Below are 18,234 nucleotides of genomic sequence, written 5' to 3' on the forward strand. Positions count from 1 at the left end.
CCTTTGTGACACCTGATCACTTTCTACAGTACTCCGTAATGGCATTTGGGATGAGAAATGCTCCCGCTACGTTCCAGCGACTAGTGAATTTGGTCCTAGCTGATGTTCAAAATTGTAATGCCTATCTCGATGACTTGGTCATTTACTCTCCTGATTGGTTACATCACGTTAGTACTCTTAGGGAAGTATTTACACGCTTGGCCAGAGCTACATTGACATTAAACCTTGCAAAATGTGAGTTTGGGAAGGCCACGGTAACCTATTTGGGGAAACAGGTAGGGCAAGGGCATGTACGGCCAATTGAGCAGAAAGTTACTGCAATTACTGCCTTTCCAGCTCCCACTACAAATAGAAAGAGCTCCGTAGATTCCTCGGAATGGTTGGGAATTATCGAGGTTTCTGCAAGAACTTCTCAACTGTTGTCACACCACTTACAAATCTACTGAGCCCTTCTAAAAACTTTGTGTGGACTCCGGAGTGCCAGCAGGCATTTGTTAATGTGAAGGCTTTACTATGTACTGCCCCGGTACTTTCTGCTCCTGATTTTAATGTACCATTTAAAATTGAGGTAGATGCAAGTGCTTATGGTGCAGGTGCGGTGCTGTTACAGGAGGATGAGGATGGAGTTGACCATCCTGTTTGTTACTACTCTCGTAAGTTTAACAGACACCAGCTAAGGTATTCTACCATCGAGAAAGAGGCTCTGGCAATGTTACTCTCTCTTCAGCATTTTGAGGTTTATGTGGGTTCGTCTCCTGTACCTGTAATTGTTTACACGGATCATAATCCCTTGACATTCCTCTCTCGTATGTATAATCATAACCAGCGTCTTATGAGATGGTCTTTATTGGTCCAGGATTATAATTTGGAAATTAGGCATAAGAAAGGCATCAATAATGTTATTGCGGATGCATTGTCTCGGGTTTAGTGAATACAAACCTTTAAAGTTTGTTCTTGTGGAGGGAGGTGTTACGCCTTTTAGGCATATGTGTTTTGTTTTTTTTGTGTGTATGTTCTTTTGCAGGAGCCTGTTCCCTCATTGGTTCCATCATGTGTACTTGCTCCAGCCAATCGCTGCCTGTCTTGTGTGATTAGCCAATCACACACAGGAACCTGAGATCATCAAACACTATAAAAACCCCAAGATGGCTGCTACACAAGAAGACTGTTTTTCCTCTTTCCTTTGTGCTGGCCTGTGGCCTTTGTTGTAAAGTTTTCAATTTGTTTGAATTGTTTTTGAATTGGGAACAGGTTAGGGGCCCTGCACATTTTTGCAACATGTAGTCCTCAACTGTCTAGTAACATCAGGTAAGGAGTGTTTGCCACCCGTTGTAAGTTTTGTTTTAGTTAGAGTAGGTAGATTTATTTTTGATGTTTTGTTTCTAGTAAGCTTCTTCTTACTTTGAGTTAGTTGGTCTTTTGGGTTTTCCTTATTTCTTTTTGTTGGCAACACTCTTGTTCCCTTTTCACCCTTTTTTTTTGTTTTGTTCCCCTTTGTGGGACTGTAAATATGTAAATATATGTTTAATTACTTTCAGTAAAACTTTACTTATTTTGCCCCAAACTCGGTTGGTCTGCTTAAGTCTTCTGTTCTCTGTGTAACCTGAACTCGTCTTAGCTGAACTCAGGTTCTAGTTTTATGTTCATGTCCCCTTGATACCTCTAGACTACTGGGGACGTAACAGCCAGCTATAATCTGGTACATTTGTATTTAGTCCATTTGTGGTACAAGCTGGTGCACATGGTTAGTCAGCTGGACAACCAGTCAGTGTAGTTTGTTTCAACCTAGTATTCATCTTGGTCAAGCTGGTTAGTTAGTAGACTCCAGACCAGCAACAAACCAGCTTGACCACCTTAAACTGGAATGATCTGTTTTTCCAGCGGTACTAAATGAGACTTTGTCACTCTGTGTTCATTAAAGAATATGAGAGTGCAAGAGGTAATAGGAAGGAACGCACCTGAAAGAGTGCCACTTTACTGACAATGCTGTAGTTTACGTCTGCCGCAATGTCCAGACGCATCTTATCTGGCAGCTGTACAAGTAACTCCTGTTCATCTGAAGACAAACGGATCATAAAACACAGCCAAAACATAATTGATACAAGTAACTGTCTAGTGCAATCGGATTCTGCTTACCCAGCATGCCCTGTGACTTCCAGGTGTAGTCGTACCAGGTTTTTATTCGGTTCTGGACCTCGCGGGGGATCCTGTAGGAGGTCATGTATTTGACGGTGCTGTCCACACAGTGTCTGTAGTAGGCCTCTCCCGCTGTTGCGGCTCCAACTACATCTCTCATCTATACGTACAAACACAGTACAGAGTGATAACTTTACACTGACTGCATGGAGTTTCCTCCATTACATGAAATCTCCCACATAACTACTGGTAGATCTGATGGATCCAAAATGATTTGAATTCATATGCATTTTTATTTTTAAGATGCATACATTTCTTTTTAGGAAAACGGTTAGGATTTTGGTCATATATATATATATATATATATATATATATATATACTCAACTAAAGGAACACCATACTAATACTGTGTTTGACCCCCTTAAGTAATATAATTATACACAGAACACTATACACATATATTATGTAAACACAAACTTTTATTTTGGATGTGATTAATCATAATTAATTTTCCCCCATCGCTATACAAACCCGATTCTAAAAAAGTTGGGACACTGAAATGTGATTTTAATATTTTATTTTATTTCAGTTAAATATTTTATTTTAAGTAATGAAAGGTTTGGTATGATTTTAGCTTACTATAATAACCTTGATTAGATCTGCAATCATACATGAAGTATAAATGCATTTATTTGTATTAGAGTAATTAGATTTTGTTTTAAGAATTGGGGAATAGAGAAAATAATAAAAATATTTGTACTTTATGGTCTTAAAATTAGTCATATTCTTTATGAAGAATAAAAACTGAATTTATTTTTTGACTTTGGGACGAAATATTGTCACATGTATACATATGCTGTGTTTTGTTAGGTTTCCGTGTTGCTGTTTTCCTTAGTTCCTTTTAAATCTCCTTGGTTTAATTAGTTAACACCGTCTCTGTTTTAGTCAATCCTTCTCTGTGTATTTAAGTCTGTGTATTGTCTATGTTAGAAGTGGTTTTGTTTACTGAGTTCTCTGTTGTGGATTTATTCATTAAAGACTGTTTTTGTGTCTTTTCTCCTCATTTGTGCGCATCATTACAGCCACCCTGACAAATGTAACCTTGACATGTTTTTGACAATAAGTGAGATTCACTCAGAGGTTCTGTTATGTTATGCCTCACCTGACCAATCATGATGGAGAAAGCAAAGACCCCCACAAAATAGTTGACCAGTTGGAAGACGATTTCAAAGACCGTGGTGGGATCAGGCAAACCTCCTATGGTGATCAGAGTCTTCACAGCAAAGTAGTAGCAGCGAATATAACTGTAGGACACAAACACACGAGTCGTTATATTACATTATCTACCCTGTTAACAGCACACCACTCAGTAAAGTGTTGAGATGGATAAGGTCACCTGTTTCCTTTTCCATTATAGACCCATTTAGTAGAACCGAGTCCTTCATAGTCAGATCCCCAATAGAAGACACAGGCATTACAGTGCAGAGAGTACAGCAGGTACGCACTCGTACGGATCACCCTGGAATCAAATAAAATATTCATTATTTAAGTGAACTGTGCCTTTAAATGGTATTCGCTTTGTGTAATGGTGACCTCTAGCTGTGGCCTCTGGTCTTACCTGTAAATGTATGCTTTGCTCATCACAGCCTCCAGACGATCATTAAACTCAAAGAAAGCATTGTACTGCAGAGGCGACACAGAATACGTCTGAGTATTAGGGGTATTTGTGTGTGACAGAGGGACGTGATTAGGGGCGGCATGTTTTTTACCTTTAGGAGGCGAGGAAACCGCAAGAGTGATTTGACACCTGTGAAGATGTACAGGACATCCAGTGGAAAGAGACTGATCACATCCATCTGAAACATCCAGAATGCACTGAAGGTTAGGATGCTGTTTTAATAACACACTGAAGTTACTTGACCCAAGTCAATGCATTGATTTAGCAAAAAATATTAGAGTTTTACCTTAAATCGCTCTGTTTGCATGTAGTTCTCTCGCATGTCTTTTTTGTCACACTTAGAAAGACCGAACATAAAACAGGCAAACATCAACAGTTATCAACAAAGAAACCCACTCCAAGAATATTATTGCATTAGACAACAAAATATTAAACCTAGTGAAGTTCATAAAAAAAGACAACAATTTCAAGCAAAACAATTCACAAATTGAAATAATTAAACTATGGAAACTTCCGCCGGTGAAAAAAAAAGGTTTATATTTCGCAAGACTGACTTTTTCTCCGATTTTTCAGTTTATATCCCGCAATTCTGATTTTATTTCTCAGACTTTTCTTGCAATTGCAAGTTTATATTGTACAGTTCTGACTTTATTTATCAGAATTCACCAGTGGTTCCTTCAATATTTTCTCAATATGGGGTATAAATAATGTTTTTCTTTTTTCCAATTTATGAGTAAAATAAGGTCTGTGGTATTTAGGGATGTAGGGCAGGTTTGAGCCATCCACAGCTGGAGATCTTGTATACAGGAAGTGATAGAATGTGGAGGAAAAACACTATTGGGCTGAAAGGTAAGATATATTTGTGTATCATCAGAGTAACTATGGGAGTAATGACCATTATGCTGGATGATCTAACTAAGAGGAAGCATATAGACTAGAAATAGATGTGGACCAAGAACGGATCCTTGAGGCACACCACAGGACATTTCTGTTTATTAATGCTTTTATTCATGATTTTTCCATGATGTTTTTCTCTCGCAATTCTAACTTTATAACTTGAAATTGCAAGTTTATATTCTGCAATTTACTTTTTTTCAGAATTCTAAGATATTAAGTCGCAATTTACAAATCTTACAAATTGTAAGAATTGTGAGATATAAACTCACAATTGTAGGGGGAAAAGACAGAATTTTTAGACAAAAAGTCACAAGTACCTTTTTTACTTTTTTTAATTCTGTGGCGGAAATAAGCTGTCAGTGGCAATAAAAAGTATGTTAACCGCTTGTAGAATCTGTGAAAATGTGAATAATTTTAACAAAATGAAAGCGATCATATAAGCTATATATAATTTTATTTACGTATAGTCCACAAGACAAAAAAAATGCTTAATTTATTAAAAATTACCCAGTTCAAAAGTTTATGAACCACTGATTCTTAATACTGTGTGTCATTCCCTGATGATCCCCCGATGTTCTTTTGTTTTGTGATGCTCTTGTTTGTCCTGAGCAGTTAAACTGCCCATCGTTCTTCAGAAAAACCCACCAGGTCCCACAAATTCTTCAGTTTTCCAGCATCTTTTGCATATTTGAACCCTCTCCAGCAGTGACTGAAGGATTTTGAGATTCTTCTTTTCACTTTAACTGCTCAGAACAAACAAGAGACTCATAACAAAGCATCACAAAAAAATAGAAAAAAAGAAAAGAAAAAAATCATCATCAGGGAACGACACACAGCATAAATAATCTATGCTTCATAAACTTTTGAACCGGGTCATTTGAATAAATTCAGTGATTGTTTTGTCTGATGGACTGTATGTCAATTTTTTTTTATGTAAAATATCATATCCAGGACAGCACTAAATAAAAAAGAATGCATTTTGCATGATCCCTATTATTTAGTTAAAATTATTAACATTTTCACAGATTCTACAAGCGGTTCACATACTTTTTTTTGCCAATGTATTAAACAGTAGTTATGTTGTTGAAAACACACCACTTTCTGTTTGTCACACATTATTGGACGGTGTGTTCATCTCAGTAGGTTGCTTTGGCTCACCACTATGTCCCCTCCTCTCACAAACTGCAGTCTGGGCTGCATGACCACAATGTCAAGAATGTAAATGGTGTCACAGAGGTAGTCCATCAGCAGCCACCAGTGAATGTTCTCAGGGGTCTGATACGGGAAAGTGCAGCGCACAGGGATCAGCCAAACGTTCCAGTTCCACGCAAACGTCACAAAGAACAGCCACACTACGTAGATCAAATCTGAAAGAATCAATCAGCATATACTGCATCTTCAGCATGTCATTTGAAGAGGCCATTTCATACAGAACATGTTACTAATCATTTTATTTAGTTCTTATAATGTTAAGTCCACTTAATATCCAATGGGAAAAATAAGAAAAAAACAACTACAACAAGTGTATGCAGTGCAAAACTAGTATTATTAAAGTAAAAGGCCACTTAAGTCCACTTAAAGAATACAGTTTCCTGAATGTTTCTTAGCACGCTTAGACTTTTAAAACAGCATTTTGTAATGTTTTTAAATGTAAATTTTTTAATGTAATTAAACGTTTTAATATAAAGTACATTTTAAATAACTGTCTTTTAATCTTTAGTCATTTTTGAAGTACACTTATTCAGATGTGTTGAAATAAAGCACATGTAAAGTACTTGTAACTCTAGCAACGTTATCATTACAAATATATTTTAATTCATGACATACATGTTCAAAATAATTGACATTAAAATATATTTTAGTTCAACATAAATGCTTGTCAATACATTCAGCAGTACCTAATAAAAATATTTCAGCGACAGCAGAAGTAACTATATGTAAGTGAAAGAATTCAAAATAATCAAAGATATTTGATATTTGAAACTGAACAAAGACATTTGTTTTAGTGAAACAAAATCTGTTTAGTGAAACAGTCTGACTGATTGGTCAGTTTGAAAATCTCAGGGTTTCAGTCACATGGTCAAGGGACAGATAAAAGAAGACTGCAACTGTTGCTCGGGGTTCTCTTATTCTCTGCCTCTATTTGATCTTGGGGGCCTTCTCTGGCTCTTCTCTTTGGCTCTTCTCTTTGCTCTCTCTCTCTCTCTCTCTCTCTCTCTCTCTCTCTCTCTCTCTCTCTCTCTCTCTCTCTCTCTCTCTCTCTCTCTCTCTCTCTCTCTCTCTCTCTCTCTCTCTCTCTCTCTCTCTGGTAATATTCTATACATGCTGGGTACGATTAATGGTATAAGTTTTTATCATCTCATTCATCTATTCTGTAACTATTTTAAGCGTAACCATAACCAGATTTTGTCATTTAATTCTTTCAGTTATAAATGATTTGCTAAGTAGTTTTGATTTGGTATTGATTTTGAAGTGTTACCTATTGCAATACAATATAGTCACATTAAAGCAACGCTCTCCCACAGATTTTGCTATTGTAACTGTGCTTATTTCCGTCATTGGTATAAGTTGCAGTGGGTGGTTATAGACAAAAAATGTACGGTTTTCTACCATCTTGCTGATAACGTTTCTTTAGTCGTTCGGCAACCCTGCAGTCAGAACCACTGTAGGCGATCCCCCCTTACATAAGAAATTACATATACATATGTACTAAGCCCTATTTAAGTGGGTCAATAAAGCACTTTTAAGTTCAACTAATTGCACTTAGTATACATTTAAACTATAATACACTTTCATTCGATTGTAAATAACATAAAATCAAGAACATTGCATTAAGTTCACACTTAAATTATATTATTCCATAATAACTACTCCTTTAAGTATGCTATAGAGTAGTTCTTTCTCACAGGTGATTAGTTCATTTTTGGAACAGGAAATACATTTCTAATGATATGACATGTAAATAAGTAAATAAAAATGGCCCACTGTGATCCATAAAGCTTTCAGATGCTTGCAGATCTCACCTGTGTAGGGATCAATGCTGGACGGGAAACGGTACTCCAGTATAGCTCTCAGCCAATCAGGAATCTGGGGCATTTTCAACTGAGGAACTGGGAACTTGTATCCCATAAACTCATAGATTTGCACCTCCTCATCAGCCGCCTCATCGGCGTCCTTCTTTTCCTCTGGAGGAGGTGGTGGAGGAGGCGGGGCGTCGGCAGGCTTTTTGGCTGGAGCTAGGGTTCAAATATCAAAGGTGAAGGAACTACAGTATCTATCTTTGACCTTACATTACAGAACTAATACAGTAAAATAAAGAGTAAACACAAGTCTACTCACATGCTGAAGGGCTATCCTCATCAGAGTCATCTGGATCAGTCAGTTTCTCTCTTACACGGTCTGTTCGCCCCTTAAACAGCTTGACCAGCTCCTGCAGTCGCTCATTCACAACTATGCTTGTTTGACTGGCAGCGGACATAGGCCGCTCATAGCCTCTACGGGAAAAGATAACATATTGGAGAAAGTATATCTATGTATATGGTATAATAGCCATTTAATATTTATGGCAAAATACCACTAAACCAGTAGATGGCTGCAGAGCATGGAAGTCCGTTTCTTTTTTTTTTTTAATAATAAAGTCACAATTCTGAGGTACAAACTCACAATTGCATGATAAAAAGTCGCAATCACTCTTTTTATTTTTTTATTTAGTGCCAGAAACAGGCTTTCATACTCTGCAGCCATACTGGTTATAAAAGTGTTTGTGTACAAACAGGTGGCAGAAATCGTCCACTATGCATGACACATTTTCCATGTCATCTTCATGAATTAAAATGAGAAATGTAAATCTTCTTTAAATTGAATTTTCCTTAAGTTTAATGTTGTTGGAAGGTTGAATTGTAAATGGATGTGGTTTGGATTGTAGAGATATTGGGCTATATAAACAAAATGAACAAAATATAAAGTTTAAAAGAAAGAAAAAGTTTTCTTGCTAAGGGTTGAATTTTGTATGCCCTGTATGAGACATCAGTCCTTTTGCCAGTCACCTGTCTGTTTAAGTGGCAGACTATGCTGCTACTTGTGGTTGTTTTATGAGATTTAATGAACATATATTTATATTTGTGCTACTATTGCTGACCTGTCCTACAAAACATTCAACCTCTGTAGCATCACTGCTAAGCACAAACCAATTTAACATACAGCCCTCCACACACACTCAAATATGAAATATTTGGCTTTTTAAAGACTCACTCGCCCACACTGAGTAGATCAGTCGCGTTCATATCCATTCGACTGTCTTCATCTTCCTCAGGCATTCTACTGAACAACACACAGTATGACAAATTGCAGTCTTTACTACAGCAGCCATAGTTTACAAAACTATATCTTTTAGATGAAGAACAACCTACTCTGAATCCACAACTTTGCTGAAAGTGGAAAAGGGAGAAAAAAACAGAACTTTCAGTGAAATACCTTAAATGATTTAGCTGATAATCAATAGATCAGATGGGGAAACACTGACCTGCAGGCTGTCAGATTTGCTACAGGAACAGTGAGGGTCATTGAGTCTGACTCTGGTGCGACAAGGATTTGGGGAACGGTTATTTCTTCATCCTCTACTTCATCTACCATCACCGCTGGCTTCACATGGCTGCATTCTGAGAGCACGCACAATTAAATATTAGCGTTGAAATAATAATAATTTTTAAAAAAAATTACGTTGTGCATGTGAAATGGAAATTTAGAAATTAACAAACTAGGACCAGATACTCCAGAAAGAAAAATTATTTACCAGCATTGAATCACTGAGTGAAACATTCACATTCTTTAAAATAGTAAACCGAATACAGAACAAAACTACATTTTCTCATTTGAATTTGCAATCACAAAGCTAAAGCTACCTTTTTTTCTATACCTTTACATTAGATCCTCAGTTGAAAAATGCAAGAGTGCATTAAAAAATGTTAGGGGCACAATAATAATGTGTTTTCCCTTAATATAGGGATACAAAGACCTGTTGTATTTTTGTAATCAAATTGTAGGGTCACTGAAAACATATATTCCTATTGACACCACTTTTGACTTTTTGTAAAGCTGATTATTTTAGACTTTTTTATTTGCACATCCTCCAGAAAAAAAAAAGTGTTTTACTGCTTGGACACATTTACGTAATTTACAAATGCGAGTGATACAAATGCTCACACTTTCGAGACCTGATCTATAATATTTTGGTGCCTACAGTAGATATAGCATGGTCCCCAGGGGCCACACACAGGAGAAGTCAAAATAAACCAAATTCAGACTCAGAGCCTGAACACTGTCAATAAAAGCTAAGGGGTTTTCTGCCCATTTTATTGTCCACCAGTTGAAAACATAAATGTAGGCAATAGTAAAGTTCTCCTCAATAGGCTGCAAGATTTATGGTTATATTCCATGTCAATAGTACAAACAACTTGCATTATCAAAAACACTGGCACAGAACAGACAGCACGGCACAGCACAGTGCTATCTAGCACAGTCGGTTCACCTGAGAGATTGTTGAAGGTTTGGTGTCTGTCTGTAACTGTGGGGCACTTCGAAACCGTGTCTATGGGGGTCAAGCATGGGAAGATCTGGATTTTAGGGCACTTTAGTATGGGGTGAGTCTCTTGGGAATTTTAAGAAGTCTCTACTAGCTACCGATTCTAACTCGAAGACTACGTGCTGTTGCTGAGGCGTTCTACGTGGGCGTGAGGATGTTGAGGCGATGGAGAACGTTCTGGAAGCACTGGTTGGCTTGTTTTGGAAGCTGGGATATCTCCTGGTACAGCAGCAGGAGATCAGAGGGCATCTTGGGCAAGGGAACATTTTTGTTTTTCAGCAGATGGAAGTTGCTCAGACATGCGGAAGCATGAGGGATGCGAAGGACCCAGCTCTTTATGCCAGAACAGCTAGTGGGCACTGCAGATAGACCGGTTCAATTACTGGACGTTCACATTACCTTTTTTTGGTTATGTACAAACTGGATCTCAACAGATACAGTAATGTTCATTTGATTAGATCTGCAGGACTAAAGTTACTCTAAAAAGTAATGAATAACAGCTTCTAATTACATCTTCAACAGTTTAATTAGATTAATATACACTGTAAAAAAATATTAAAAAAATAAGTCTGCAACCTGGTTGCCTTCAAATTTTGAGTTAATACAATGAACATTTTTGAGAATCGAAAACCTTTATTAAAATAGTATTAAAAGAGTTTGTAAGAAAATTGGTAATTTTGTGTGTTTTATTTGTGATGACGCAGTGAAACATGCCAAATTGATTTATCACATTTTTTATGTGGTTCAGATACAATCATATTTTGAGTTTCTATTTATTAAACCAATTTCCTTCATTGTATCAACTATAAGTAACCAGGTTACTTACTTTATTAAGTTAAACCAACAATATTTGTTTACAGTGTACTAATTACGCTTTCTAAAAAGTACTTCATTACTTACTACTAATTATTTTCTAAATTCCATATTAACATCTAGTTGAACAATATATGGATAGGCATGAAACTGCCCTTTTAATTATTCCTAATAAATAAAATAAAATTGCATGAATTATTCCTGAACTGACCAAAGTATTAAGAGAGATGGTTACAATAAAAACATACATTTTATCATTAGATGTTAAATTTTGATGTTAAATCCACTATTGTTTTAGTACTGTTCTATAGTCAAAACAGTAGTTAATGCAATTACATCAGAAGTAAATGTAATTCAAATAACGAAAAATATGAGTAATCGCTAACTATACTTTTCCAAAGTAGAAGTAATTAAATTACTGTAATTATAAAGTACTTAGTAATGGATTACAGACAACACTGCTTATAGACATTGTACATATGTTCATGTTCACACTAACCTCCACATCCTTCTTCAGGAGGTTCCTCTTCCTGTAGCAACAGAAGATTAATAAAAGCAAACTCGCATTAGACAGCATAAGACAATCCCACATGTCTAAATGCATATAAAAGCCTAATTCAAAAGAATTACATCATATTTTTTTATATTTCTGAAAGGTTGCATTTAATTGATTTAATAAAATACAGTAAGAAGTAAATGTATGTAATTGTAATTCCAACTTTTCTCACAATTCTAACTTTTTTTCTTGCAATTGCTCAGAATTGCGAGATATAAACTCAGGAATTGGAAGTTCTAAAGTCAGGATTGCCAGTTTATTGGTTCCACAGACAAGACTTAGTTTAAGACCGGATTAGGCTTTAGTTAAATTAGGACATTTAAGTAGCTTTTATAAACTTGCTTAAGAAAAAAAACATTACTCATGTGGATGTTGAGACAAAACCATGGCACTGCTAAGAAATGACAGTCCAAGCTGCCTCGAGTTAAAACAGCTCAAACGTGCATTTTAGTCTGGGACTAGATTTAAGCCTTGCCTATGAAAGCGGGCATATATCTCGCAATTCAGACTTTATAAATCGCAATAGTTAGTTTATAACTCACAATTCTAAGAAAAAATTACTATTATGGAAACAAGCTTCATTATATTTGAGAAGGCCATTCTGTCAATTTATTATATTCACAAGTCTAATTTCATTCATATATTCATCACATCCCAGATTTATACACTACCACACTGAGCACAATAAAATGTATTTCTCATTACTGGCTATTTCCTCTGATATTATACGATATGAATCATACAAAAACTATGAATTTTAGAAAGAAAAAAGTAAGCGTAAGGTCGATCCACCACAAACCTCACCCTTATACATGACAATTACTGAGGTGTAAACAGATTGTATGAAGATAACTTATAAGACATAAATTAGCCAACAGTTTGCCAAAATGTAAAATAATGATACAATATAATAATTGCACTGCCAGGAGATTGTGTTGGTATTTTCATAACTGCACTCCTGTAGTCACCAATGCCAAAAGCGTGGGTTTGATTCCCATGAAGGAAATGCATGAACTGATAAAGTACTGTGCATTTAAAGCATCAATGCAGTGTAAGTCTGCAAAATGCATACATGTAAATATATATTTTTTGCTATTATATGTAAAACATTACATGATAAAACATTAATTTCAAACAGTATATTACCATACAATGATCAGGCATAACATTATGACCACCTTCCTAATATTGTGTTTGTCCCCCTTTTGCTGCCAAAACAGCCCTGACCCGTCGAGGCATGAACTCCACTAGACTCCTGTAGGTGTGCTGTGGTATCTGGCAACAATATGTTAGCAGCAGATCCTTTAAGTCCTAAGTTGCAAGGTGGGGCTCCATTGATTGGACTTGTTTATTCAGCTCATCCCACAGATGCTCGATTGGATTGAGATCTTGGGAATTTGGTGGCCAAGTCAACACCTCAAACTCATTGTTGTTCCCCTCAAACCATTCCCGAAGCATTTTTGCTTTGTTGCAAGAGCATTATCCTAAGAGGCAACAGACACCAGGGAATATCATTTCCATGCAAGGGTGTACATGGTCTGCAACAATGCTTCGGTAGGTGGTATGTGTCCATGTAACATCCAGAAGGATGGCAGGACCCAAGGTTTCCCAGCAGAACATTGCCCAAAGCATCACACTGCCTCCGCCGGCTTGCCTTCTTCCTATAGTGCATCCTGGTGTCACGTGTTCCTCAGGTAAGCTACGCACAAACACCGGCCATTCACATGATGTAAAATAAAACGTGATTCATCAGACCACCTTCTTCCATTGGTCTATGGTCCAGTTCTGATCCTCACTTGGCCACTGTTGGAGCTTTCGGAGGGGTCAGGGGTCAGCATGGGAACCCGGACTGGTCTGTGGCTATGCCGCTCCATACGCAACTGTGATGCACTGTATATTCTGGAAGCTTTCTATCAGAACCAGCATTAACTTCTGAAACAATCAGAGCTCCAGTAATTTGTCTGTTTGATCAGTCCACACGGGCCAGCTTTCGCTCCTCACGTGCAGCAATAAGCCTTGGCCACCCATGCCCCTGTCGCCGGTTCTTCACTGTTCTTTCTTTGGAGCACTTTTGATAGACACTGACCACTGCAGACCGGGAACACCCCAGAAGAGCTGCAGTTTTGGAGATGCTCTGACCCGGTCAATTTGGCATCGCAATTTGGCCCTTATTAAACTCGCTCAAATCCTTATGCTTGCCTAATTTTCCTGCTTCTAACACATCAACTTTGAGGACAAAATGTTTACTTGCTGCCGAATATATCCCGCCCACTAACAGGTGCCGTGATGAAGAGATAATCAGTGTTATTCACATCACCTGTCATAATGGTCTTAATGTTATGCCAGATCGGTGTATTTACCATAAATTTGAACAAGTTGCATATCTGAAAAACAGATAGGTTGCATCTGTGTATGTCAAATTGTATTATTACATTGAGAAATAATGTAAATACTGGCAAATAAAACAAAACTTTCACAAACATACTGTAAAATACTGTAATCAGCACTCATTCCACAACAAAATCGGTATTCAGAACAGGAAGGAAAAATAGTATAAAACAAACATAAACTACAGTGCATTCATTACAAACAACGAATTTAAAACGAAACAAAAACTAAAGACGCTGTACAATTAAATCCCAAACTCCCCTCACTCAGTATGATTCTAAAACTTTGCACAGATTTTGCCATTAATTGCATTATATTCAATTCTTTGGACTATGAAACGCAAAAAAACAATATTATGGGCTTATATTGTGGGAAAATGGTAATGCCGTTTTTTTTTTTATCAATTAAATGTTTCCATGTAAAAAAAAAAAAAAAATTCCTTACAAAAAATAATAATATATCAAATATCTTCCCTAACTTCCAAATAGTAATGTGCTGATATGTTTTAAGCAATGTTACCTGGTCAGCATCGGGAGGTGAAGATGTGGCACGCTCCGGCTGAGTGGTCACAGGTGGAGGTGGACTTTGGGGTGCCTGATCGGAAACCTCAGACTCGTGCGGCGAGGGCTCCGCCGGGCAGATGTCCACCAGGCTCCTGAAAAGGGTTTGAGCAGGAGTCTAGTCATGACAACACAACCAGCCCATCACAAACGTTCAGAGACTGGTAAGCCATCAATCAGATCTGTAGCTGTCGACCAGATAAAACTGGATTGGATTATGAAAATCAACCACTCTGACAGGCAATCAGATTTGTACCAGAATGCTGTAAGGTCCAGCTGCAAAGAAAGTGAATTTATGATGCTATTTCAGTTCTTTCAGAGAGATTCAGGTTAATGAAATAGCAACATTACTATCAATGCTATATTAGATGCTATCAATATGGACTAGTGTAGATTTATGTTGAATTTCAACAAAAAAAGGGAAGCTAATCAAGCTCAAGCCAATTTCAATGCTATTCCATGCAATATTATGCTGGTTATAGCTGGTTCAAAGTGTGTGGTATGGAAGTTTGTTTCCTCCAAGGAATAAAAAAAGAAAATGAAAAAGGTAATTGCGAGTTCTTATCTCACATTTCTGACTTGTTTCTTGCAATTCTGAGTTTATATCTCACAATCTCTTGAATTAGTTCACTTGGTTATAATCTGACCTCGGAATTGCAAGAAATAGTTAAACTTTTTAGATATAAACCTGCAATTGTGAGTTTATTAAAAAAAAAATCAGCATTTTGAAAAGTATACTTAGTTTTTGATTCAAGTATATATTAATATCACACTTAAACTTCTTTTTGTAAGGGTTATGATGAGCCTTGCGTTCTTCAAGTTGGCTAGATAATGTTAGGCAAACCCAGTTTGAGATTAGCTGGATGGATGGATGGATATTTAATGGACATGTTAAATACAGCTTGGTCAAATCTGATCTTGTTATAATGAAACCATTTACGCTGTCCAGGATAATCTGGCAGGGGGCCTATCCCGGCAGGAAAATGACAATGCACCCTCTTTAGCAAAATAAAACTCTACCAGCACAGTCTGACTCTGCAGCATTAATGTACAAAATGCTTTTTGTGGCACATCTTAAAGCTGCAGTCCATAACCTTGGTTAAAAATGATCAAAAGTAAATTCTTGAGCAGAAGTGCATAATCAGTGTTCAGAGTGATCTCCTTCCCTTAGCTCGATTCACAAGCTTGTAGTAAAGTGTTATAATTTGAGTGGTACTTGTAGCTTTCAGTAGAAAATACGAGTTTCTGCCGTTCGTCTTTACATCATTTCGTCACGTCTGTATACATAAAAGGAGTCTGTGCTATAGGCTATATATCACGTGTGTGGATGCTGCAGGTGGCGGATCGTTTGTGGACTCTTACAGCAGCTGGAATGTAATTAAACTTGTCATTTTGATGCCGGCTTGTACTCATCGTTGACAACTGGTGTGTTGATAGACAACCCACACATACCACATTAGATTCATCAGCGCTAAGGAGCCGTGTTGATGCACAACCTGTGTAAAGAAGATAACTCCGCTAATAATTGCATTTTCAGGGTTCAAACAGAGATTGCCACAAAGTAACTTACAGACTGCAGCTTTAAATGGTGTTGTAGTAGAATATAGAATAGAAGCATATTGGAAACATCTTTTTTAAGACAACTAATGTAGGTCAGTCTAACATACCTTTTCATGTCAACACTGTAAAGGGGATGTCAAGAAGGTTGCAAAATGTTGATAAAAAGTGCACATTTCAGTTTCATTCCATGGCTTTATGGTTTACTGAATTCAGCACGGCAAAATGCAGCAGCAGCAGCAAGTCTGAAACTGCTCTACTTCTACTGAAGTGTTTCGGCCTAAAAGCTCTTTTGGCATCAGCTGTTCTGGTTTTCAGACAGGATGGTTTATAGTGACTTGGTAAAGCAGGGTGAAGCCTAAATTAAGCATCTGACATCATGCCCAAAATAACACTAAGAACTTAAAAGTGGGGCACTGTATTTGTAATAGTTATTTTTTTAGAGACTGAAGCAGCATTCAGAACAGGTTTGCTTTCATATACAGAAAAGTTAGCCTAGAAATCTAGACGCACGCTAGCGGCAGCAAATTTAATCTGCCCGCGAGTGTCGTCTAGCAACTCTCAATACCCTTCTGAGCTGTATTCCCCCAACTCTTGCCGGGCCAATTACATCGTGTATAGAGTCGGTGGGCGGGACCATAATGACGACGGCCGAGTTGCGTTTGCGTGCTTCCAGAAAACACAGAAACTGGCGAACGGCGGTCTTTTGAATCAGCTTTGACCGCGACTCGACTTGGAGTTGAGCTTTTCTCTGAGAAAAGAACAAAGAACGGCACTGAAGTCATTCTTAAAAAGGGAAGATGTGTTCGGAGTTTTGCCGACCGGATACGGCGAATGTTTAATCTATCAACCAGCTCTGTTTCACCTTCGTTGCTCCGGTTGGTGTAGCGCTATCCTATCGTGTGCAGAGGGAGTTTGAAAGACAACCGTTTATCCCGCCCCTCGGATTGAGCCCTGTCTATGTTTCCAGACCAAACATCTTGATGTGGGTCTGGCTTGTCAGGCTACAGAAAAGTATCTACATGGACTAAACTGCTCTAATTTATTTATTTATGGCTTTTTTAAGGGTAATTTTAATCTTCTAAATTGTGTTGTGTAGCTTGTTGCTAACCGAAGCTCTAATGCATCAATATCGCCCCCTAGCGTCTGACAGTGAAAACAAATTTTTTGGCTGGGATTGGGGGGGGGGAAAGAGTTAAAGGAACATGCCAATTTTTTTTCGGACTTTCCTTGCGTCCCAATTTGCATACTATCCATACTACATAGTACCCGAAAATAGAATTAGTATGTCCCAAATCGTAGTAGGTTGAAAAGTGTATGACAAACATACCTGGATGGTTTACTATTTCCAGTCAGAATTTTAAGTACAAATCAACGCACACTCTTAACGCCTGATATTACCCACAAGCCATTGCGAGTTGGATGAGGATTCGATTAGAACTACAAACATGGCGGATGTGCGAGTCCAACGGTTAAGTAGAGAGGCTTAGATAAAGGGGTTTGAGTGACTATCAGTATTTAACCTGACAAAAATATATTAATTCAGTATTGTCCACATTATATTTCACCTGCAGCAGCATTGTGAACTTTTGTAATGACACGTTTGGCCATTAACTTTTAAAAGCACCATTATATTTAAACTGCAAACACATGAGGAGAGTCTCTGCATTAAAGACCAACAAACGGCAGATCAAGGTGCGGCTACATTTCTCTCCAATACGGTAGGAGATTAATCTGAATGTGGAGGATCTGAACTGACAAATCTGACGATGATTGACAGGGCAGTTAAGCGGTGATGAGATGCATGTAACTAAGCGACAGAGTCAGTGCCAAAGTAGTATGTACCGAAGCTTGCATAATTTTCTGCTACATACAAGTTTATACTTTTTCCTTCACAAAAAGAGTACATACTTTTAGGACGTAGTATAAGTAGGCAAATTGGGATGCAGCATTTCGCTTATTCACCGTATCCCCCAGAGTTAGATAAGTCCACACACACCATTTATCATCTCTGTGTTCATGCCATAACTCTGTCTGACTCACCCACCACTAGCCTAGCTTAGAACA

The 18,234-nt window shown here is 37.5% G+C and overlaps 1 protein-coding gene across 1 annotated transcript in view; it reads right to left on the reverse strand.

Annotated features, from left to right (window-relative positions):
• The window catches only part of cngb1a (cyclic nucleotide gated channel subunit beta 1a), a 53,521-nt gene that overhangs the window by 12,791 nt on the left and 22,496 nt on the right, over positions 1–18,234 (reverse strand). The window contains exons 19-33 of the mRNA XM_067419305.1: positions 14,570–14,705; positions 11,606–11,636; positions 9,235–9,370; positions 9,122–9,139; positions 8,964–9,032; positions 8,052–8,206; positions 7,736–7,948; positions 5,871–6,079; positions 4,102–4,152; positions 3,907–3,993; positions 3,756–3,820; positions 3,534–3,656; positions 3,300–3,441; positions 2,137–2,296; positions 1,959–2,056 (exon numbers count right to left, since the gene is read on the reverse strand). Coding sequence (XP_067275406.1) covers positions 1,959–2,056; positions 2,137–2,296; positions 3,300–3,441; positions 3,534–3,656; positions 3,756–3,820; positions 3,907–3,993; positions 4,102–4,152; positions 5,871–6,079; positions 7,736–7,948; positions 8,052–8,206; positions 8,964–9,032; positions 9,122–9,139; positions 9,235–9,370; positions 11,606–11,636; positions 14,570–14,705 — 1,693 coding nt within the window. The remainder of the gene's footprint in view (positions 1–1,958; positions 2,057–2,136; positions 2,297–3,299; positions 3,442–3,533; positions 3,657–3,755; positions 3,821–3,906; positions 3,994–4,101; positions 4,153–5,870; positions 6,080–7,735; positions 7,949–8,051; positions 8,207–8,963; positions 9,033–9,121; positions 9,140–9,234; positions 9,371–11,605; positions 11,637–14,569; positions 14,706–18,234) is intronic.

Source organism: Pseudorasbora parva, chromosome 16, assembly GCF_024679245.1.
Source record: "Pseudorasbora parva isolate DD20220531a chromosome 16, ASM2467924v1, whole genome shotgun sequence".
NCBI classification, from domain to species: domain Eukaryota; kingdom Metazoa; phylum Chordata; class Actinopteri; order Cypriniformes; family Gobionidae; genus Pseudorasbora; species Pseudorasbora parva.